The sequence below is a fragment of the Rhea pennata genome, chromosome 1, assembly GCF_028389875.1.
Source record: "Rhea pennata isolate bPtePen1 chromosome 1, bPtePen1.pri, whole genome shotgun sequence".
Taxonomy (NCBI): domain Eukaryota; kingdom Metazoa; phylum Chordata; class Aves; order Rheiformes; family Rheidae; genus Rhea; species Rhea pennata.
The window spans coordinates 30428482-30452957 of record NC_084663.1 but is presented as its reverse complement, the minus strand read 5'-3'; the positions used below and the strand labels follow the sequence as shown (position 1 = coordinate 30452957).

The following is a 24476-nucleotide window of genomic DNA, read 5'->3' as shown; positions in this document are numbered from 1 at the left end:
AAACACAAACATTAAAAGAAAAAAACTCATTAGATTTTGAAAAAATGTAATGACATATTGTATGATTTACCATTCAGCTTCAAAAATACCAATTTTTCAGTATTAGAAATTAGACAATCCAAAGTAAATTATGTGTAAATATTTTTTCATATGAATCAACAGTAATAATGAAGGATATATTCAATTGCTAAAGAAGCAAGCTAAATGTAAAAGATTAAAATATTTTATTGACGGTTTTAAAACTTTTTATCCAGAGAAACACAGGTACAGCTATAGCAACTCAAGTTTTTTTTGCTCTGTGAAAAATTGAACATTCAGTCCTTCTACAACAATAAATGATTATTTCAAATTGAAATAATGCACAAGGTAATAATGTTTGAGATTAAAAAAAGACTTTACATTTAAGGTGGCATTTTAATGTGAATATGTTGCATAAATTTGTTGATATGGTACCTGATGTTATAGGACATTTGGCAAAGCTCTTATTTGTGATGTTATAATCACTGCAACTCTTCCTGGTTAAACTTCACTTCAATGTTTTTCCAGTTGAATATTTATATTATTCTTGCTCCTTCTGAAGTGGTTTGCGTTCTGGAGGCAGCATTGGCTGTAACTTCTGCCAGCGTTGTGGAGGCCAGAGGATATGAGTAGCACGGGCATGTAGAAGTCCAAGAGAAACCTGTATCCAAAATGTAAACCAGAAAGATTATTAAATAATGCAAATTAAATAAAACAGGATTAATATAAAGCACATGATGATTTGTAAAAGTGATGAGACAATACAAAGCAAATAATTAAGAACATTTTGATGCATGTTGAAACAGGAAAAAAAACTACTTCAGCAAGACAATTTTTTATTCATGATATGTTTTATGAAACCTAAAATGCCAGTGCGGAAATACAGTAGTTATCAAAAGCATTAACCAAGTATGTTCTTTTCATGTTCAAGAAGAAACAATGGCCAAAATAATCCACCAAAAGCTTGTGGTGATTACTTACAGCAGAGATTACTTATTCTGAGTATGGCAGAGCACGGTTCAAGTATCTATTCTGAGTACGTTACACAGAATTTGTTTCTCTCAGATTTCAGGTAGTTACACTAATCACACAAGATGTTGGCTTTTCTTAACCATGCTGTGCTCTCTTTTTAGCTCTTTTTTTTTTTCAAAATTCCATTTGGTCTCCAAGCAAAATGGAAGTGACTATGAATCATAAATATTTTGTCAGCTTGAAGCTGTATTTCAAGCAGAATTATGTGGTGAAATACACCTACAGATCAAAGATTTTTGTAGTTCTGGGAGTACTTACATTTCATTCATATGGTTCTCAAAAATGTTTTATCGTCTTATTAATTCATGATGTTTTACTTCAATAAATCAAAATAAAAATTAATGCTGATATTGCTTACAAATAAATCACTTATAAGTGGAATTGTTTGGAAAACTGAATGGCCTATAAAATGGTAAGAAAATTGCAAACAACATTATTTTCAATTACAGTATAAAATTTCCTGAGAAACCAGACTAAGAATTTCTTGAGAATAGAACAGTTTGATTTGCTGATTGATATAATAATATAAGCCCTCAATGTCCATGTTTTACACTGAAATGAACAAAATTGATGTGGAGTTAATCTCACTCAACTTGAAATGTTTGCATATGGTTTAGAGATAACAGAGAGAAATAAATTTCCTATCAACTGTGAAGTATCCAGTGCCAATAGAAAAGTTATAAACATGACAAAGCCATGGTTAGGATTGGAGGTCTTTATATGTGAAAAGACTAAATTATTAAGACTCTTCACAGATTCTGACAGGGTCCGAAGTCTACAAAATCATGACTGGATGGAGAAAAAATGCATAGACCTTATTTACATATTATGTCATTATATCTCAAAAGGAAGAATGAGGAAACATCAAATGACATTAGCTTGAAGAATTTTTAAAGCAAAGAAGGAGGAAATGCTTCTTCAGGGTGTGTGTAATTACATACATAATACAGGATACCATAGAGACCATAATAGAATAACCAACTGGTTATAATATTGGAAGAAAGGCAATCATACATAATTAAACATATAGCAACAGTGTAATCTATACACTCCAGATTACTCTCCTAATCTGGAGATGAGTGAGATGTGAGAGGAAACACTGAGGGAAAAATCATGTACTTGATGCATTCTTATGCTCTAAGGATCTGGCATTAGTTGCTGTCAGAGTCAGAAGTTAGAGGACTTCTGGTTTGAACCTGTACATTCCTGCTTAAAATGTTATGTAAACTCAGTTCTTCCCTTCCATTTCCCATCACAAAAAATAGTGATTTCAGTAAGCAGATAATTCAGTATTTTATGCAGACAGACACCAAACAGGCTCCGAGGAATATCTTCAACTAATTTTCTTGATTTAATTTCATAGGATTAATGTATATTCACCAGTCTCTCTACTACATAATCAAATCAGTGAGGTTGAAGTGGTCTATATCTAATTCCATACTCTGTAGCTTGATGAAGCAGGTGCTGAATTACTTGAATATAATTTGGTTACTTAATAACCCACAATATCTGAAAGAATCAGAAGTAGATCACACTGAAATTGCAATCTAATATTTTTCACTTGCTTGATCCCTATCCCTCGCAAGGATCACTTGATTCCTTGGATTCATCATAGCTTTTTTTTTTTTTTTTTTTTTTTTTTTAAGCAAAGGACAATTAAGTCCAGGCTGTTAAGTGACAACTCCATTTTGATGGTATTTAGCTACATTTTCTAAAGTCTCACCACACTTATAGGTGGTGTGTTGGCTACAGAATGCACATCTTTTATCTTAATTTTCCCATAAAGTGGTCTGCAAATGTAATATTACCACAGGGATTTGTACAAATGTAATAATACTACGGGGAGTATACAGCATGATAGCACATATATTGCAAGCTGCTGATGAAACCCCACTGCTGCATATAAAATGTGATAGCATTAATACAGAGAAAAATACTAAAATACTCCTGTCAAACACAAATAACCTCTCGTTTTCAAAGCTCTGTTTTTCTCCGTGCATTGCTTATTACTGGTATCAACAGGATGTGTGCACGTATACTAAGAATATAAAAAATGAATCTAAACTTGTTTGAAGATCAGCCTGAGAATAATTTTGCCTAGAGGATTACTTCTACTGACCATCATCTGATGTGAGACTAAGAAAGAAATATCCCTCCCTATAAACCTGATTTACAAGACTACATGACTAGTCCTAAAAAGGAAAAATGGGTATTGTTGGGTTATGGAAGGCTTTACTAGATAACAAATGACACTGATTCTCTAGCACTTCTTTTATAATAACTTAAATGCTCACTTTAAAAGCACCTTGATCTGTGACTTCTTCAAAGAACCTTAGTAACTTTTGCCCATTGGCTATTGTTATTCTGCAGTCACTACAGCAGTCATGAATTTCACTGAGGAAGAACAGAACTGTTGACAGAGAATAAGCTACCTTTGCTAATGGGTTTTCACTCATCAAGGTTTGATATGAGCAGAAGATAAACCGAGAGAATTGACTTCTCCTGGCAAAAGTGAAATAATGAAATAATCTATTAAAAAAGAGATTTCATCAGTTCCCTTACTTAAAAACAGTATTTACTTTGGTTAGTTATGAAAATAAAATTGTTCTCTTGAAACACTGTTTTGACTAAAAGAAAAATGAATCCTTTATACACATACATTTATTGAGGAGCATCTTTCATATACAAACATGAGCAAGAGATGCCAGAAAGCTAAATAGTTGGTTCTTACTGTTACACAGTGATCTATTTATTATTCTTGCTGCAGCAACAACAGGCACTATACTGAACTGAATTATTATTATTGTCCCTAACCTTGGCTGTTAAGGCATTTTTTCCTGCTTTTTTAAAACTTTGAATATTTAATTGCCCAACTGATAAGTCATTTTGTTAACATAGCAATTTTATTTGCAAAACAAGTTTTGAATGAATAATACTGTTTTCACACTGCTGCTGTGATAAAAGCATATTCCCTGGAAATTTGCTCGTTGTTAGTATGTTAGTTGCATGGAGACTGATTAGTTTTGGAACTGCTTTAGGGAAAGATAAGCTTAAGCTTGATAACACTATTTGCAACTGTCTTGCTCCTTGTGTCCTAATGGATTGGGATAAATGTACCTCTATTAGTATGGAGGCTTATATTACTATTACTTCCCCTAATTCCAAAATATATTGCTTTTCAATACTCATGGACTGTACTCTCCACCTCTTCTTGTCTGTTAGCCACTTGACATCTTTGCTGTCTGTTAACATGATGCCTTTTCAAATCCCCAGTCACAGTGAACGGAGAAGCATGGTGACTGTGAGAACCCTGATGAGCACCTATGCAGTGGTGCGCTCCAAATTTCTGTGGAAATCCAGGCCCTCAGTCCAGATTCCAAGAAAAGGGAAAGTATGCTTTGGTAATCCACATAACAGATAAGGATGAGGCCCTAGCTAAGGTTTTCTGTTTACTCAGGATACGTAAATTCTACCCAAGCCACTAAATTCAGCTACCACTTCTCCTTCATTTTCTACCTCTTGCTCACATTTTACATTAGGAGCATTCTCTGCTGATTTCTCCTTCTTCTCTCCTTGAACCTGTGGTGATTTGGCTCTAGCTTAAACAGCCAGGTCTTCAAGTTCTATGACAACGTTAAAACGAGAAGGCACATCACTACTGAATATACTCCAAATAACTGCAGTGCAGAACCAAAAGAACAGACTTTTCTGAGCTTTTCTAATGCTCAGCTTCATAGTCAGTCAATTTGCTATTTAGAAGATAAAAGCCAAAGAGACAAAAAGCTATATAGGAATGCTTGTTCAACTGTTGTAGCCCTGTAACCAGTATTGTTGTTGCTAGAAACAGGCTGCAGACTTTGTACCAACTCTTTCTCAGGCCTTGTCTCAGCTTTACTTGCATGCCTGGAGCTTTGACTTAGCTTGTTTAGCTGCAGCAGTAGTTTTTCGAATGACCAGATGGCTATTGCCGGATATGTTTTACTTTTGCCTATATTTGTACCATGCTGAGGTATAATCTAGCTTTTATATATGTTGTAGTGAAAAGTAATTATTCTTTGTAGAATGATATATTTATGACCTTAACATAATAATGTAGTTTAGGAGAGTAGAGCCCAAGTTCATGAACAACTCAGCAATGGTCATTAAAAAAAAAAAAAAAAGAGAGAGAGAGAGAGAGAGAGAGAGAGAGAGAGAGAGAGACTTGAGAGCCTGAGGGCTGGATAAGAAGGTTGTAAGACATACAAATAGAACAAAGAACAAGTTAGAGAACAAGGAATGTACCCAGCATATGTAAAGCAAGCTATATATACACTAAATACATAACATGGAGTTGCTGGTCAGTGAAGACAGAATAAGGCATAAAAACATGTTAGAAAATGTATTAATAACCTTAAGGGGAACTGAAAGTGAGAAAGACAAAGTCATCAACATCCCATGCCTCCTGGAGAAGATTTTGGGATGATGAAAGAATACTTTCCCTTCTTTTGAGGAGGATGGTTGCTGCCTACCTTAGCACCTAAAAAGACTATAAACAATGAGAAATGAGCAGATTTCAAAAAGTGTATAACATTTAAAATTATATTATTTGTAACATTTGTTCTTTATTAGTTTGATAATTCAGAATGTGAATGTTGGTATCAGCATAACTGGACTAAGCATATTAACTACTTATTTATTTTATTTTAGTTGAACTGTTAAGATACCCATTTGTCTAACAATTAATTATTTTTTCCTGTATCAGGTGCCTTCCTCTTTTTGCTCACCACAAGATTTTGACTGTAACATTATGCTATTACATAAAATGTCAGAAGTGGTGCAGAAACAGAGAAAGGTGAGGTTTTTTTTTCCCCCCCTCACTTAATATTTCTTTTCTGTTTTTTTCCTAAATGAAGAAGGTGGATGGAACCTTAATAAATGCATTTCAGTTGCAGTTTCTTCTGCTTCTGAAAAAATTACATTCAAAATCAGAAAAGAAAATTAAATAGACAATTTTATTATTCTCTTATAAAGTGTTTTAGTTTGGGGACAGAGTTAGTTCAGTTTAATTTTGTTATTTTAATAAAAACACAAAATCTAAATGAAACTTTTAAATCTTTGTGTCAGTAGGCCCTGTAATAATCAGATTACAGGGTATAAAGAAATCTTGGAATATCTAGATCTGTCACAGGAAGATAATAATAAGCAAATCACTTAAAGCACAGCAGCAACCCTTAACACTGGAGCTAGACAATGACCATCTCTGAAAATGTACTTGAACAAGTACTTGAATACAAATACAGTGCTTCAGAAGAAAGAAATGCTACTATCTGAAAATGATCTTGTTTTATCATGTTTAAGCCTTGAAAAAAATTCTATATTCATTTGTATTTTGTTTCTTAGTCTCCATAACAAACGTTCATATTTTGCAAAGCCTCTAAAGTGCCATTGGAGCACAACAACAGTAACAGCCTAACACAAACAAGAAAGCAAGAGCACTAAATTAAAAGTGCCACAGATTACCTGGGTACACGAGAAATTTTATCAACAATCAGAAAAATCAAGATTCTAAGGCATACATCAGCCTTTGGTTTTGAGGAGTCACTTCTGCTGTAGTCTCTTAAACTGAGTTATATTCTACCGGTATTCCACAGGCACCCCAAATGCTATAGACCAACACAAAAATTACAATTGTCTCAAACCATAGTGCTAGTGTTTCAAATCATACTTTCTTTTCTCTGAAGTAGCATATTCTTATATGCGTATAAACACTTAGTGAAAAATGAAGAAAAATATGGAGAACTTCTGGACTGTTTAACGTTGGCACCATTTGAACAGATATATAGCTTTAAGGAATACTTCCCGAGGTAGTAGTCCCACTACCTATATCCTATTAGCCATTAGCTAGTTAGCTCCACTCCAGTGGCCTCTACTCCAGTTCTGGAAGACTGGGAATGGCAAATTTGTGTGGAGTTGACAACGGTGTGCAAAGGGACCAAATTAATGAGAGAGGCGAGGAAGAAGTTCTAGAATATTTCTGTCCCCATATCTCAAACAAAGTATCCAGGTAGAAACACGTAGGCAACTATGCAGCATTTCAGCTATAATAGTAAGAAAAATATATAGCATGGGGTAGGTATCTGTGTCAAATTAGATTGTTTGTCTTTAAGAAAGGTTGTTACACTGGGTTTTGATATTAGATTGTAGGTGTAAAACAGTCTCACAGAGAATTCTCCCAGTAAATTAGTCTCTTCAAAAAATCCATACTTTAATAGAAAGTAAACATGATTGCTATTACATTTCATTTTCTGTACATGGTTGAACTTTGAAACAACTACTATCAAGCACAGTAGCAGGAAAAAGGCTCAATAAAAATAAAATCCTGTGGATTACAGTAAAATCCCACAGAAACCACTTCCTCTAGTAAAAGTATCTGGGATAATGAACAAAGGCAGAAGAAACAAATATCCTTGACCTCTTTCTTTTATGAATGTAAGAGTCACACAAAGATGAGAATCAATAAATCATTTTTATACAAAACCATACCATAACAGATTTTGTTTAATTTACATCAGCTTGCCGGAGGTTGGCATAACAAGCTGCTAACTCACTCATGAATGTTAAAAAAAAAAAAAAAAAAAAAAAAAAAAAAAAAAAGTGATGGATTCCTTTCAACTATATGGCAAAATACTAGCATCTTCATCATTCTTTCTTCTCTTCCCTGAACAAATCAGACTTAATGTAGCCATACAGATCTAGTGACAAAGGAAAGAATGCAGCCCATTAATTTTGTTAGTAAGTGTTCCGTTACTGTTCCATTAGTTTGATAGCTGGAGCAGCAGCTCCAGCTATAGATGAAACACTCCATATGTGTTTGCTTTCACTGAGCCTACTGTATAATCAGTACAGGTCTTTATTAAAAGTTATCAAACTCAGATAGTGTTCACTAGGATAGAAAATATATTATAAAAATATATGAAAATACATAAATCTCATTGTGGCAATTATCTCATTTTGAGAAACAGTTGTAAACATTGAAAAAACACAATCAAAAATGAGGCATATATACTATAAATATATGCAAAGATGTAATTATAATCACAAACTAAGATGTAAAAGAGAAAGCAAAATGTACTTCAGATGCAACAGATGATTTCCAGAATGAATAAAATTTGCTTTACGGTACAGAGTAACTGTTTAAAATTAGTATAACAATTGTGACTGCTCCAATCCAATATGGTTTTGCAATTTAAGCTATTCATATCAGACAAGGTGGGCACTGTCACTGCATCAAAATTAGAGCTCAAGTTATTGAGTGAATTGAAAAAATGTAAGATACTAAATATCAAAATAACTGAGCGGCATTCTCTTTCCTTCCATCACATCTACATGTGTAGCTTAAGCCTAAAGTTATGAAAGAGATAAAAGAAGGAAATATTCAATAAAAATAGATCATCTTTCATATATGAGATCTTTCTACAGTTAATAATGCAGTGACTGGTTAAACTTGGACCATTATTTACATTCATGAAAGTACTGCAGATTTAAAGGAATTAAGAAGCAAGTAGAATATTTTTATTTGTTTTGCTAAGAAATCAGCTGTCAATGCTGTGACTAAATTAAACACAATAACAAGTTTGGTACAATCATTTCTATGTGCTGTCTTCCATCGGAATGCATTTTCTTCAAATTGTCAAAGATATATTATTAAAAAGGAAACCATAGCTAATTAGCTTCTTCACTGCCTCCCAGTTTCTTTTGTGTTCTCTAAAGACATTTTTAAAAACTTATAACACAACACTTATAAAACAGCACTACTAGTCTTTTATCTTCGGTAAGTATAGCATTCTTAGAAATTATTCTTGCTTGCTTCTGATTAACAGAACCATTGTACTAAAATAGGTCTACGAAAGATTTATAAACCAATCTATTATTTATTTTAAAGATTTCTACTTGCAAAAATGGTGATAGAATTTGCTTAGTGCACAGTACGATGTGCTTTGCATGCTGCGTAGACAAAAATATCATTTAATAGTTAAAAGCTTTTTCATATTTTACTGGGTGATGTACAGAATTCTTAGACTAAACAGGACTGTCACTGAGTCATATAATTCAAAAGAAGAACAGAATGTACTAATAGCATTCATGAAATAGCCCTACATTATAAAGCAGTAATATATTTGCAATTCAGTATTTTAAAGAATTGGTAATTTAAGTGGCAGGAAACAGTTCTTATAACAGATTCATTGCCTTCAGATACAAAGTAATATCTCAATCTGTGCATATTAATTATTCAGGAATACATAAAAGCATTCAATGTGAATTCCTGTTGAGCAAAGTATTGTGTCAGTGTCAACAGAGTCAGGAGAATGTCAGGCTTAGTGACATTTTTCAGCTTACTACACTGATACTGATTTTGTGCATTGTCTTTCTTGATTGAATACTTAGGACATTATATAGAAATGCTGCATGCTACAAATTAAGTTGATCATTCTGTTGCATGTCACTAGTTTAGAGTTTCATTACAAAGCTTGGCAAACACAGCAGTAAGGTTCAGTGTGGAAGCCTCCTGCCCCCTGAGGACAGTGAAAGGAGTCACAGAAGGGCTCCTAAAGCTCATGAACACCCAGAGACAACATGCATCCACTCGCCACTGCACTCCTGCACTCCTTTTTAGACCCAATTAATCCCTGTAGGCACTACAGGCTCAAGCAGGTGAAACGATGCCCTCCGCTTCGTCGTCCCTTCTCTACGATGCTGTGTGTTTCCAGCAGGCCAGGACAGAGGTGTCCCTCCCTGCACTGTTTTCAGCACAGAGGCTGTAGGTCTCTGATTAACTGTGATGCTCTCTGCAAGATGGGAGAGAGTCCCTTCATACTCCCGCTCTGGTTCCACTGCTCACGCAAGGGCGACAGTCAGGCAAAACCTAATCCTCACAAAGCAGGTCCCAAATCGGAGGCACTAGCTTTGCAAATCTGAGCAAACAACCTGAACTTAAAGATCAAATGCCAGGCTCGTTCAGGGTAAAACAGACAGTGCTTTTTTTCTGTCAGAAGGAAACAGTAGACTTCAATTGCTAGATACACTTGAATTCTTCTTCAAGACAAATGAAGTGGAAAAAAAACCCACACTAGTTACCCATTGCAATTGATTTGTACTCTTCATACTCATCCCTAAAGATCAGAAAAGTTCCTGATCCTACAAAACAAAAATCAGAGCCACTTATGAGCTTAAAGTAAGGTAAATCCTAAGGGATTTAATGGAGAACATCCCATCCTGCTGCTGCCTCATATGCTCTTTAAGGAGCAGCTCCAACTTGGGTGACTCCATTCAGGAGGACTGTGACAGGATGGCATTGGGAACAGCGGACTCCAGGCATTTAGAAAAGTTCAGTATCTTAAATTTTATTTGGCAGATGATCACATCACAGTGATTATCAAACGCTGAGGTAACACAGAAAAAGACAAAGTAGATGAGCAGAAGCCACAAATGTAATTCAAGGGAATAGGTGAGAAAATACCTCTCAGTTAAAACAACAGCACACTTACGATACTACAACTGTTACTGTGCAAGACAAATCTTTTTTAAAGCTAGGAAAACTGTTCAGAAATTTTCAGTAAAAATAGTTTGTACATTCAGCAAATAGTTGTGTGAACCAGCTCATAGCATCTCAATTTTTTATTATACACTTCAACAGTTTTAGTCAGATATGAATCAGGTTCTTGAATTACTGTTAATAAAATCATTTTGATTTTCTCTTACCTTAAAAACAACCCTGTTCAATAGACTATTCCACTTAATTAAATATTTCAAAAAATCCTACTGCGAGGCTTGTTTATATTTTCTTCGAAAATGGCATACAGAAACAGTTTGACTTAGAGAAAACACACTATTGGCAATATGACTATGAAAAGCAATAGAGAATAAATATTTAATGAGAAGCTAGACTATCAAAATGTCATTAAATAGCTGCATGATATGTTATTAAATTTATAAAAGACTTTTTAATACAGGTCTTTGCTTGAGGATGGCTAGAATTCATCAAAAACGGTAAATTTTATCAAGATAAACATGTATATGTAATCTCTCTCAGATAATTTACAAGGGAAAAAAGCACATAAGTATATAAAAAGATTTTTCTTAATATCTATAACTTAAGAATGCTTAAATACTTCCTTTCTTTTATCTGATTTATCCCATATATTTGTTAAACCTATAGAGAGGAGATTAAGTGTACTAAAACCAGCTTTTACTTTATCTGGAAAAAAAATATCCCCCAAAAATTTATTTTTCTCTGATCAATATTACTATGTTTTAGCATTCATAGTATCATAAGATACTGTGACATTTGTCAAAATACAGGCTTCTTGGTATAATTTAGAACATATAGTTATCCTTTCATTTTGTAATAGAATTTCTGTTTAAATAATTGACACTATTACTTATGAACATCATTTCTATATCCTATATAACTAATCTTTTTCATCTTCATATTTAATTTCTTTAGTTAACTCCTGAGCAGCTTATGAAAAAGGCATAACAGATTTTTCTGAGGAAAAAACTTCACAAAAATAAATCAGAAGTATAATAAGATTCATACTTCTTTTCAAACACTGCTGCAGTTCTTTTATACATGCCTTAGTCTTCAAGACTGGATCTCATATGTGAGACTGTTTAATCCTCTGCAGTCATTTCCCTGCGTGAGGAAAGCAGCTTTCATGTGTGCTTGTGGAGAAGGCAGCTTTATAGAGATGCCATCTCTCAGCCTGGCTGGTGTGCAAAGTAGCCCAGGTCTGCCTGATCCACACCTGACTGATCTGGAGGAGAGGCAGGAGACAGGGAGTCCAGATGGTGCAGGCCACCATCCTTAACAGGGACATCGGAGGAACTAGGAGGGACAGCAAGAGCTAACTATGAGCTTGTGGACCATTACCTTAGAGGTCCGGTTCATTTGCCTGAACAGAAGTATCTAGTGCATTTTGAGATGTCCTAGGGAACCTCTACCAGCTGCCACATCTCCTCACTCAGAAGAGCACAAGCCTCCTGTGCTCTATCTGTCAACTGCACGTAAATGTCTCAGATTCACTAGGGCATGGGAGAACAGGTTATAGGCAGTCATCATCTGAGCAAGAGTTCTCCCATTGCTCTCTTCAAGACCTTTGGCATTCTCTTTGGAATACGCTTGCCATTTCTTTTCTATTTTCTTTTTGCTCACTAGCCTTCTGTATCCTTAAGTAATGAGACAGGATACAATAAGGCAAATAATGGAGTGACTGCATTCTTACAATACAAAAAGTTATCACCTCCCTCATTAGCCAAACACAATAACCAGATTTAATCCACTACTTTGCCATCAAGAGCTATATTTATCTCAAGCAGATATTAAGACTTGCTCTTAAGCTATACAGCATGAGCAGGAAAGCAGTGAAAGACTAATGAATTCAGTTTCCTGTATGTTTAATAAAATATTCTCTCTAACTGGCAATCAAGCCATAGTTCAGCAAAGCATGTGCTGAACTTTAAATACTCAAGTAAAATACATGATTACATTATTAAAATTAAGTAAAATAAAATAAAATGAATATAAATTCCAGTGAGCCTGAAGATGCAAATTTATTAACTCTTTAGATAACTTATTGTCAGATTACATGTAGGTATTAGCCCATCTTAGCAAAATATAGGCACAGAACCATCAGGCCATCTGTACAGGAAAAATATTAACACATTTAAGTGTTCTAAATATTAAAGTTCTCAATATTAAAACTTAATATCCTTAAAACTAACTCATTACAATTCCACTTTCTGACAGAAAATCAACTAAATAAGTACTGCTTTTAAGTGCTTACCTTTAAAACATTAACTTGTTCAAAATATGCTGCAAAACCAACAGTGATTTTGTATCTCAGTTTTTTGAGGAACACATTTTAGGTTAGCAGTAGACTGCATATCCAACAACATTGCTACAATGCCTGGAGATCCAAGTACTGTCTCTGAAATTAGCTGAGGAGTCAGCAATAGTGGCATGTGCAGACAGCAAAATCTGATATATTTGCATCATTCTGCTCTGGAAAAAAATTCTGTATGTTTACTGGGCTTTTTTTTCTGCTTCAGGAGCTTAGCACTCGAAGATGAAAAAAAGTGATTCCTATTTTAAAATTATTACGATTTTGAGACTGTTATGAACAGTACATCTTCTAGCTTGCTTTAGAGTATTAAATTGCTGTCAGCTATAACTAATGGCTATGAAAAGATGACAGTTGCAATTGCTTTTCAATGGAGATCTGGCAACTTCTCTGTAGCATCTTTGTTCCACCACTACTGCACAGTTTAAGCAACCCAATATGAGCTCTGTAAGGACTATACAATCTTGCTTCCAAAACAATATTTGGTGCATTTTCTTTTTCAGTGAACCCAGTCTTTATTGTTCCTGAAGAGACAAAACCACCACTAAAATTGCAAAGTCAGTGTCCACTAGTGGACCAGGTGTCCATGCTTTACTGCAATCTCCTGATGTAATCTAAGTTCCCAGTCTGTATGGCATCACACACAGCCAGAGGTGAACCTGAAGCTGCCTTGTCCTCTGAAGTCTCGCCATCTGGTGGTAAGCACCATTAACCCATTTGAAGAGTGAATCAATCTCAAACTGGAGGCTGCCATATCGTATGTTTGCAAACACAAGGATATGGTTTTAAGCATGAGTCAAATATATACCATGAGTCAAAACCATGCTATTCTAAATGCAGCATGCAAGAAGACAGAAGATTTATAAGTATCTAATGATAAGGAAAAGCATAGTTCTTATGACAAGTAATAAAATACAGGGCCAGAATCTCAAGTGAGTAGGAAAAAAGGGAGGATGTAGATGACAGCAAAACTGTGGATGGGAGTTTAGAGTTGCTTGAATAACTTTTATTCTGTCCTGAATTTAGAAGAAACTCTCCTCTCCAGGCCTCAGTAAATGATATAAATGCAATGAACATTAGCTGCAATTGGAAAATACTTCCAGTTAGTACTAATGTATTAAATGAGCGACCAAATTCTCTAAACTTAGACTGAGCCACAGTAACCTTCATATTCCACTGCAACAGTGCATAGTGGCCAAGGCAACCCCTGCTATGTTCTCCAGCAAGGCCATTCTTTCAGTAATGACAGAACACTTTCACACCACCTTTCCTCATCCTCTTTTTCAGCCCTCTGCAGAAAGGAATTCACTACTATTGCATAACTCTCTAACACACATTTGTGTAAGGAATTCTTTTATATACTGATTGTTTCTGGATAGGAGCCTGATGCTTTCCTCTCTAGTAAGTCTGGCTGCAATTCCTGAGTGACTTCTCCTTTGATGCCATTCTGGCAGTCCTGTTTACTGCTCCCATGTGTGTGTGCCAAGAAAGGAGGAAACTTCCAGCTGGTCTTAATTATTCATCTTTAAGGCTTCCTACATGCTGGCTGCTCATGTTCCTAGGCAGAAGAGCCCACTAACCTTCCTCTACTGCCTGGCAGAGCAGGATGCAGTTGTCATTCTCCGATCTCAACTGCCATGCTCCATTATACAGTGGAAGGGGTATCTACTATAAATCAACAATGTTTAATGGGGAGGACTGGAGAGCAAGGCATAATTACAAGCAGAATTTGAAAAAGAAAGAAGACAGAAATAGAGTAATTTCCAGGTTCAGCCAAATGGTGAGTTCTGCAGCAGAAATGCTGCATTCTCTGGCATCTGAAGAGATCTTTAATTCTGTGGCTGCAGAACAACAACCTAGATTAGTCCTTGACTTACATTAATGGACATGCCCTATCTCCCTTTAACCTTTAAACCTCATATAGACTCAAGAAAGTCATCTCACCTGTCTGATCACAATGAAAGCAAATTGTTAAGGTCATCTTTTCAATCATAAAGAGAAGGCTTTTTAAAGAGAAGTTAAGATTCTCCTGAAAAGGGAGATGGAACATACATGAAATCTGTAGAATATATATGGTGTTTGCTACAAATGTACAGATCAGAAAATAGAAAATAATTTAAGTAGCTTCTTCTTAGGTATAATATTTCAGCTGGCCTCAATTATTTAGCTTTAATACTTTGGTTTTTAAAAGTTGAGGTTATACTTAATTTCTATTGTTAAACTGAACTTACTCTTACCCAGCTCTTACAACTCTGTATTTATTTAAAGTCAGGCCTACTATCCTGTACAATGGCATCAATACCAACCCTTCTTAATAAGTAATATTCATTTATGTAAGTGCTAAACCAAACCCTTACACATATGTAGAAGTTGACACTTTCTCTGAAAAGTCAAGATCTTCTCCAAGCTATGACAACAAAGAAAAATGTTCAATCTCCACTTACTATTCTTTAATACATACATAGACTCATTTATATCAGTGCAAAACACATGTAAAATGTCTCATTGCATATCATAGGCATACAGCTACTGAGAAAAAGATATTAGAATTCCTACTGTGACAAACAGCATCTTTCTTTTACTAAATTTATGGCTGCTACACAAAGTTGAACCTATTTGATGATTATCATTTGAGATTTATTACTTAGAGCCATGCCAAAATTAATCCTTATTTAACAAGGCTTTTTGATAGAGGTTTAAAATATCAAAATTCTGAATTATGCTCATTAAAACTATTTGTAAGTAATTTAAAATGATAGCTTATAATAGTGTTCAGATGACAGCTTGTCACATAATTTTATGCTCGATACCTTGGCCCAGCTGATCTCCAAATGGTGACACTTTTATTATTCTTGGGGGAAAAAAGAAGCGTTAAAATTTCTGCCATTCCAGGTACCTTTTCCTTCCCATTCCCTCCTGGATCATGATACATTGACATCATCCACCCAAACACTAGCAAATCAAGAATTCCCTGCTTAGCATCTCCTAATTAGTCTGTTGTCAAACACCATTGTTGTAACTCAAGAGAGCCATAAACTGCACAGAAAAGGTAAAATATTCTAACCAACATGTTCATGTAGCCTAAATTCTTCTCTGTTTTGAGATCCTGGGATCATATGAGATATGACACTTCTGTGTAAAATCCTTTTTGGATTTGGAGTATGTCACATTTTATCAGTCAGGAGTCAACAAGTTTTGCATGACATCTCAGCCATAGGGAAAGCTTGGGTGTGAGTTTTTGTTTTGCTTGGCTATTTTTAGAGTACAGTGTAGATTGTAGTTAGGATTCTGAAAACTTTTCAGGCTTCAAAATGTAGTACAAAAACTATCTTTAGAAAAAGGATATTCTGAAATATAAAGCGTCCTTTATTTTTCAAAAATAAGCCACTTGAAATGAAGTGTGCTTTAAAATATGCTTGCTAACAAAAATATCAAAATTATTTTTGTTATTAATATTTACTGATTAACCTACAGAAAGTCAAATTAAGTGACAATAAAACAAATGAATATTAACTGTCAAAATAAAAGCAAGTCTCTTTGTCAAACCACAAATTGTGACAGAAAAGTAAAAATAAAAGCTCATCGATATACATAGCTTATTAACATTTTTTTCATAATTTCTGCATTGTGATTATAAAGTTTAAGGTTATTTAAGAGACTAATTCCTGCCATTGGTGTTTCCTAGATAAAACAGCTACCCAGAGCTAATAATATATATCACTGTTCTTGTTAGTTAATGATTTATTAGATAAAAAATGTCATCCTGAGCTGTGAATTTCTTAATGTCTTTGTTTCAGATGTAGTTTTGACATTGACAATGAGAGTCTGGACTCCTTCCTCAAACTGACTGGTAACTTATTTGAAAACTAGTTGCAGAAAATTCAAGAGGACTGTTCCTGTAAACCAGTGCTATTCTTCATGTGTAAGGATACTTGAATCTGACCCCAAGATTTATTTCATTTTCTTTTTAAAAAGAGAGAAAAAAAAATGGACTTATGGAAGGCTTTAAAATATGTATCTATCCGTCAAACTTCATCTCTTGAATCTTACCAGTTTCAACTATAAATGCATAGAGCAGTGTGAGCAGCAAGACTTAATAGTATTATTATTCTGACATAAGCAGATGACAGTCTAATATTGTGCTGCATTTTGCTTTTGATGAGGACTATTATCTCCAATAGGCATGATACCTAACAATAACACAGCTTGCCATGACTTGTCTGGAAAACATGAGAGTTTACAGCAAATACATGAGATTTATGAATGTCACTAGCATACAGACCATTTTGTATGGCACTTACTGAAGTGCTAGGTAAAGTCCTTTTCCTTAGTCACAGGAAAAATAAACAAACAAACAAAACAGAAGGAAAAAATCTAGTGTAATTCTAGGTTTTCCAAGCAATAAAAGCATTCCTCCCACTAAATGATTTGAGTTCTACTATAGATTTGTGAAGACTATTAAATATTTCTTTCCGCATTAAATAGTGATGACCTGAGGGACTTGTTTATAAAACTTGTTTATCTAACCAGAATAAAGCCCTGTGCAAAGAAGGAGGAACTCTCCTTCCCTCCAGAAGTTCTGAATCTCCTGTCTATTTATATGAGATACGAGAAGTGAGTGGCCAAATGCCTCACAGGCATTAGACTCAGACAGCTATTAGAATCTAGTGCAACTACTGTAAAAATTACAGCAAGCCTGACACAGAGGTTAATAGATTTAAGGGATATAATTTCGTTTGTTTCAATAGACACTGGATTTAACCCCATTGGTATGATCCAATTCCATTATAGCACATGGAAAAATACACATAAAAGGAAGCATATGCAAGTCCCATTTAGACTTCCTTAAGGGTTGGAGAGACAAATTCGAGTAAGATTTTTATTACTACTGTACTTGGATTATACTGCTGTAATCTTTTCCTAATTCAAGTATACTTGGTTTCACATAGGAAAAGTTCCCTAGCAGTTATCAAGAGAAAAGTCTCAAGTGTATTTAGTGTATTTGAACTGCTTGCTACAACAATGCCTTCTTTAGAGAAACTGCTTAAATCAACTTTTTAATCTGTCTGACCAAAAAAGAGGTACTTGCCTGCTGAAGGGATAATAAATCAAATACCTTAGCTTTTTTGACGGCCCCAAACTAACAAAATGCAAACCATGAAGTCAGACATAAGAAACAGAGTGATTTACACTGGGCATTTACATACTTTGTGCTGAAGTGCTCTAATGTCCAAAACACGGGTGTGAGAGTGCTGTGATTACTGATGAGAGTGCAGTGATTACTGATAAAGGTATTAAGATTATTTGGAGACATCTAAAATAGATATTAAATTTAGAAATTAAAGTTAGACAATTAATTTTAAAGAATATATTTAGGGATCAGAGTGGAGGTCAAACAAATTGTTTGTTTACTGAAGTCTCCCTCAGGATACACTTCAAATCCTCAGAAAATTAGCAAGCCTTGATCCTGCCATCTAACACTACAGCCTAAATTAAAAATCATGTTAAGCTCAAAAGATAACTAGTGCAAAGAGAGAGGGGACCTCAGTAGTGCAATGCAGACCTGCAGGAAGGTGTATAAGTTGTTCCCATTTCTCTCCATTGTCTACAGAGGGACCTTAGGCAACTGTGCTATTAATTTGGGTATCTCTGTGCAAGGCTTAAAATTATATTAAAAGAACCAAAGCTTTTATGTTACCTTCAAAATCATGTCATGTTCTCCATTAAAATCCATTTGTTCAAATGATATGCTCAAAATAAATGTCATTTGACATTAAATTGACTTAACTTCCTAAATGACTTGATACTAAACTTTGGGAAAACAATGGCAAAGCTCCCTTTGGACTTTATTGGCCCAGGTAGAGTAGTGTTTTTTTTTCCCCAGTAACAGTATGACAGAAGTCCTTCTTTTTATCCTGCAATACTAAAGTAGAACGATAATAACTGCAGGTGGATTACTGTGGGTAGGTTATGGGGTTTGAAATCTTAGTGACCTTGAGTAGAATCAGCTTCCAAATGCAATTCATTAAATACCATTATACTACATGACAGCTCTGGGAGACAGGGAATACGAGAATAGTAAAGCCAAAGTCCCTTGGGGTAGTCAGATAAAATGTAGCAGAACCTGTCTGAATAACACATTTGTTACACCTAGTTTTGTTGCTTTAAAATGCTTTGCTCAGGAAGCCACTAAGCTCAGTGGCAGAAATCACCTCATCTCAGCCATCACAGAGGCATTGTTGTATACTGCCTCTGTTCTAGCCAAGGAACATATTGCCATAAAAAAACCCCAAATTTACTGATTCAAAGCTAAGTTAAAAACAGAACAACTTAAAAATAATGACTTCTTGGCTACTATTAAATCACCTAATTCTTTCAAAAAAAAAAAAAAAAAAAAAAAAAAAAAACTCTTGGTTTAACCTCAATTCTTATTTTTTTTTTCTTTTAGATTCCATGCACTGTAGAGTAGATATGCCATGTTTTCTCTATGGGACCGCATCTGAAATGAGTTAGTCACTCTATACTCACAGTCAAAAGAACTTAATCTAAAAGTACTTTAAGATTGGATGTTTTGTGTGAAGCCAGAGCAATCTGTAGCCAGTGAAGAATAAAAATATATTGAGGGTTCAATGATAGAGAGGCAATCGTGAGATGCAGAAATAATTGCTGGAAGATATCAGAAGCTGGTGTGCCAGAGAAAGTTTGGGTGTCTTGGCACTAGTTTTTGAGGATGCTGTGCGTCGAGCATACATTACTAATTCTGTATGCCAGCACAGGTACATAGTAATATACTATCATATACAAAATTTATCAATAATTGTTCCAACAGAAGAAATGACTGATTTATAAAGAAAAAAATAAATCTTATTAAGTATATATTTTTATTTCACTTCTGGATACATGATAAAGTCACTGACAACTGTCTGGTCACTTACTTTCAGTATAATTATTTCTCCAGTGGGACAAAGTAGTTTAGCTCAAGGTTAATGAGCATGTAATGCTTGTAGTGGTTTATAGTTATAGTTGTTGTTTATGGTTACATTCAGCTTATAAGAACTTTAAATTTTGTTTCATATTATTTGTTTTGTTGTAAGTGAAAGAGGTTTCTATTTTCAGTTTGCAATAGGAAAAACAATACAGAAAATTTTGAGGAACAAGAAGTGGTTATATTTAAAGATTGATGTTGGAACTCTGTTTCTGTAGGTAGTGCCTGAATATTTTCTCTGAAATGAAGTGTCCTTGATATACTCTTTCTTGCACTTTACACTGTCCTATGAATTATATAAGAACCTACATTGACTCTAAATGTTATTTGGGAAGACTCACTATTCTTCTTAGAACCAGACTGAAGTAAGAAAAACTGAATCATCCAGTAAGTAGTCACTTGGTACCATCATAGCCTTGCCTTAAGGGAAAAACAGAGGATTAACTAGAAAATTATCTTGAGAAATGAGCCTTTAGAATAAGAGACAGTCAGGTTAAAAGAGACTGCAGCACTATTTTCAGGCAAAAATAACAATGATCAACAGGACCCATAACAGATCTTTACAGCTAATTGGAGCAAGAGACTAAGATACAGTTCTTTGAATTATGTAGTCTTTCCAGCTGAAGATCAAAAAAAAAGCTTGTACAGACTTTTAGTGCTTACTAAAAGTAGCTTCAGGTTTTTAACCAATTCACCTTTTTTATTAAATTGTGATTACTTACCTAAAATTCATGAAAAAGCATACAGCTTATAGGTCACTAACCTTGATACTACAGAATTTATAACATTTAGAAGAGTAGTAAGAGCTAAAACATTAAAGACTGGAGAAAGGCTGGCACTCTGCACAGAACCCAGTGCAGATGTGGGAGCTCCTCAGCTATGGGAGCATCCACTTTTGCAAAAAGTAAAATGCATGATAAGGCACCTACCACATTTCAAGTATCAGGATGTTCTCCATTTGACAGTGCTACCCATTTTGTCAAGGAGAAACTAATTTTAGGATAATTTGGAAATACCATTCAATCTGGAAATTAAACTGCATATCCTATTCCGGAAATACTGAGAGCTAAGTAGAAGTCACTTGCACTTTTCTTTTCCTATTAGCATTCTTTTTGCAGCAAGAGGTTTGTGATTTGCAGCTTTTTTCTTTCACCTGATTGGGTTTTTTTAGTGCTTTTTAAAACATTTTATAACATTTAAAACATTTTAGCATTTAACATGAAACTCTAAGAAATGGACCTTTATGGTTAAGATGATTGGAATCTTTACACCCAGCAAGTCTCAGCAGAAGCAATTGCATAACTTTCAAACGGTATCACATCCTCTCTCTCTCCATGTCACTATAACTCTCAAGCACCAACCACCCCCTTCTGCTTTGTCCCTTTTGGAATCTTCATTGGAAACGCTGTTTTATGCTTAGGAAGATGCAACAATAAATTCAGGAGTGCATGAATGCATGAATCATTGCATCCAGGCCTTAGGAAAACAGAACTGGGTACAATTTGCTGTCCAGGCAAAAATGTGAGTAAATACCTCTAGCCATCATGTTTCCAAGTAGAATCTTGGGAACTTCTGTGTTTCTCTGGGCTAAATGTACTTTCAGTTTTACAAAGACTCTCAATGTCCCAGGAGGCCTTAATAAAATCATTATTTCTACTATGCAAAAATCAACACTTATGGGACATCATTACTCAAGATATAAGCTAAAGCTAGGGTTTAAAAAGAACCCACCTGGATTCTCCTTTTGTCTAACCCATTGGCTTTATTTGAGTTGTGTAGCTATGCATCCTTTCAAATCAATTCTAAAGTTTAAAATAAAGCAAGGTTACAGTAAATTTGCCAGGTTCAGATTCAATACTAATGGTGAGGTGCTGAAAATGATCTACGTGTAAGAAAGATTCCAGCAGACATGTTTTCTTATATATAAAAATTTAGAATTCTACATTCAACATGAATTCACCTAGAGGCAAGAAACAGTAGTTATTATAACAAATAACTCATAAAGTATTATGACACGCACTATATAAAATATTCTAGGAAACATGCTTATTTTCATTTTAGTTTTAAATATCAGGCAAAAGTTGAAAGCCGATTTTTTCTAAACTGAAAGAGAGAACCAAATCTACTTTGAATAGCACTCTAATACTAAAATCCTAATGTCAGCATTGCTAATTTATACGTAGCTGGTCTCTCTCTGACTACTGAAATGAAGCTAATAAGGCCTGATAAAAGTTTAATTCAGTTTCCTGAATTGTTATCTTAATAGAAAACATAGAAGAAGTATCAAAGGTAAACTTCCAGAATATCTGCAAAAGCTAATAATTTGTAATAAAAAATCCCACAAAGTCACGCAGTAGGTTAAGCACATCCAGCACCCTCCTACTTCACCATTAGAGGCAGCTCTGGCAAGAGGAAGGACCATGTGGACACAAGGGCATCATACGACTGCTAAGTGACTATCACAGCAGCTGCTAATTGCTAATGCTTATTTTAGTAAAATTTTGTGTGAGGGTTGGGTAGAGCGGGTGGTCACAGACATGAAAAGTCAATATAAGTCACTACAGGGTGATCAATGTCACTGAGAAAATGAGAAACTGATACTGAGCCCATTTAGTGGCTCCTAATAGGTATCTTGAAGTTTCGATTGTTTAATCTAAAGAACATCTTTGTCCTTGTCTGAAATGCTGAAAATAACAAGCCATAGCAACCCAAAAAGGGTATGATATAAAGAGAATACAGCAATATATGAAAGATAAGTAATAATTTCTCAAGTAACAGTATACAATCTTGTGCCTTTGACACCTCAAATCATTTTGAACAATGAGCAATTTATGGTCATGAAAGGGCAAGCACTTTCTTCATTTATTTGCTTCATTCCCTGTAGGATACAACAAATAGAATTATTTCTAAAAACTATTTTCCATTCTTATCATTGATATCTCAAGGAAAAGAATCTTAAAATCGTTCTGCTTATAAGCAATCCCATTCTGCCTGTAAGCAATCCCACATATGTTGCGCATTCCTCCCTCTTCTCATTCTTCATAATTAATTCATTAAATTCTTGTGAGGTCATTTTTTTTCTAAAAAAAAAAGTAGTATTAATAAATTTATTGTTCCATAGATTTAGATTTTAAAGTCTTTTTTTTTTTTTTTTTTAATCAAAGCCCAGGAAAGCTGGGGCATTTGGGCTGGGGTATCGTAATTACTCCTCATAGCTGGGGAATTATTTTCTTGTCCAGTTCAGTTTGGAAATAGGTCCTGTATATCCTGGAAAGTAGGATCAAAATTAGAAAGCAAATAAATAAATAAATAAATAAATAATAAGATTTATACAAAAATGTAAACAATTAGCTACTTGTGTATAGCTCAGATCATATAAAGGTTTTGCAGAATCCAAATGTAGTGCTAGCCACAGTTATTCGTTGCATATTAATTAACAGAGCTGAATATTTGGTACTTTATTTTAGCTGCCTCAAGATAAAGAATCAGCAATGCAAACTGGCACCACAATCTAAATTCAATTAAAGCATTCAGAAATAGAGTTTCATATTTCGACAAAAATAAACAGGAGAGAATGTGTGTAGGAGGGAGAGGGAATATTAATACAAGCTAATTCTAGCTTTTATGCTAGTTACTCTTGACTCCCTTTACTGTTAATGGATACAGAGAACTCAGTTTAGGACCTTGTCTGAATCAGTCTAGAGAATCCCTTTTGCCTTTCTCCTTTCCCCTAATCATAAATACACCCTGAAGAGATTACCCTAAAGTTAGCCTTTAGGATTACCCACCAATGCCTTTGTTACCCAATTTTACAGATAGAGGTCGAGGAGCTCCTATACGCTGCTATGCAGAGATAGAAAAAATATTAATGTATCGTTTTGACAGAAAGGGTACACAAGTGCCTAAACAGCATACTAAAACTAAACTGTTGGCTGTGGTGATGAGGGTCTACATATCCAGCAGTAGATAAATCTGAATGGCTGGTTTTGGAAGAGAGAAATTATGTTACTGTTTGGTGACTTTTTGGTGGTATCTAGGAACGCAGTTGTTGATCTCCATCTACTTATGGTTAATACATATCCCCACAAACTCTTTGTTCAGGTTCTGTTATATTCAGTAATTTTTCTGTGTCATTTTTCCCTGAATCTGTTTATTCTCTAGGTATCCTTCACAACTCTTCCAGATCAGGCTATTTTAATTTGCTCTCTGTAGGCTAGTTCCTGAAGATCATTCCGAACCTAAAACATGCAGAATCCATACATGACCCTCAAACACAGTAGTAAATTAACCTGAAGTAAGTACATGCTATTTTCACTTTGTGTTCTCCTTGAGACCTTGTTTTATCTCTCAGTCCAGTTAAAAATGTTAAAGCATTCATAAACCCAAAAAATGATCTTGGGATACAGCAATTTTAGCTGCCACTTCTCCCTACGCTTATCACAACAGTTGCAATTCATTGATGATTTTACCATCTGTCTCAAGAGCTGAAATACTCTACTTAAATATATAAAAGCCAGACAGGCAACTCCATTATTACGAATACAAAGACCATCTCTAGTCCT

At 34.7% G+C, this 24476-nt stretch overlaps 1 protein-coding gene across 1 annotated transcript in view; it reads right to left on the bottom strand.

Moving 5' to 3' along the window:
• Positions 1-234: 234 nt before the first annotated feature.
• Positions 235-24476, bottom strand: part of IMMP2L (inner mitochondrial membrane peptidase subunit 2) — a 475219-nt gene continuing 450977 nt past the window's right edge. The window contains exon 6 of the mRNA XM_062567049.1: positions 235-679. Coding sequence (XP_062423033.1) covers positions 560-679 — 120 coding nt within the window. The 3' untranslated portion in view covers positions 235-559. The remainder of the gene's footprint in view (positions 680-24476) is intronic.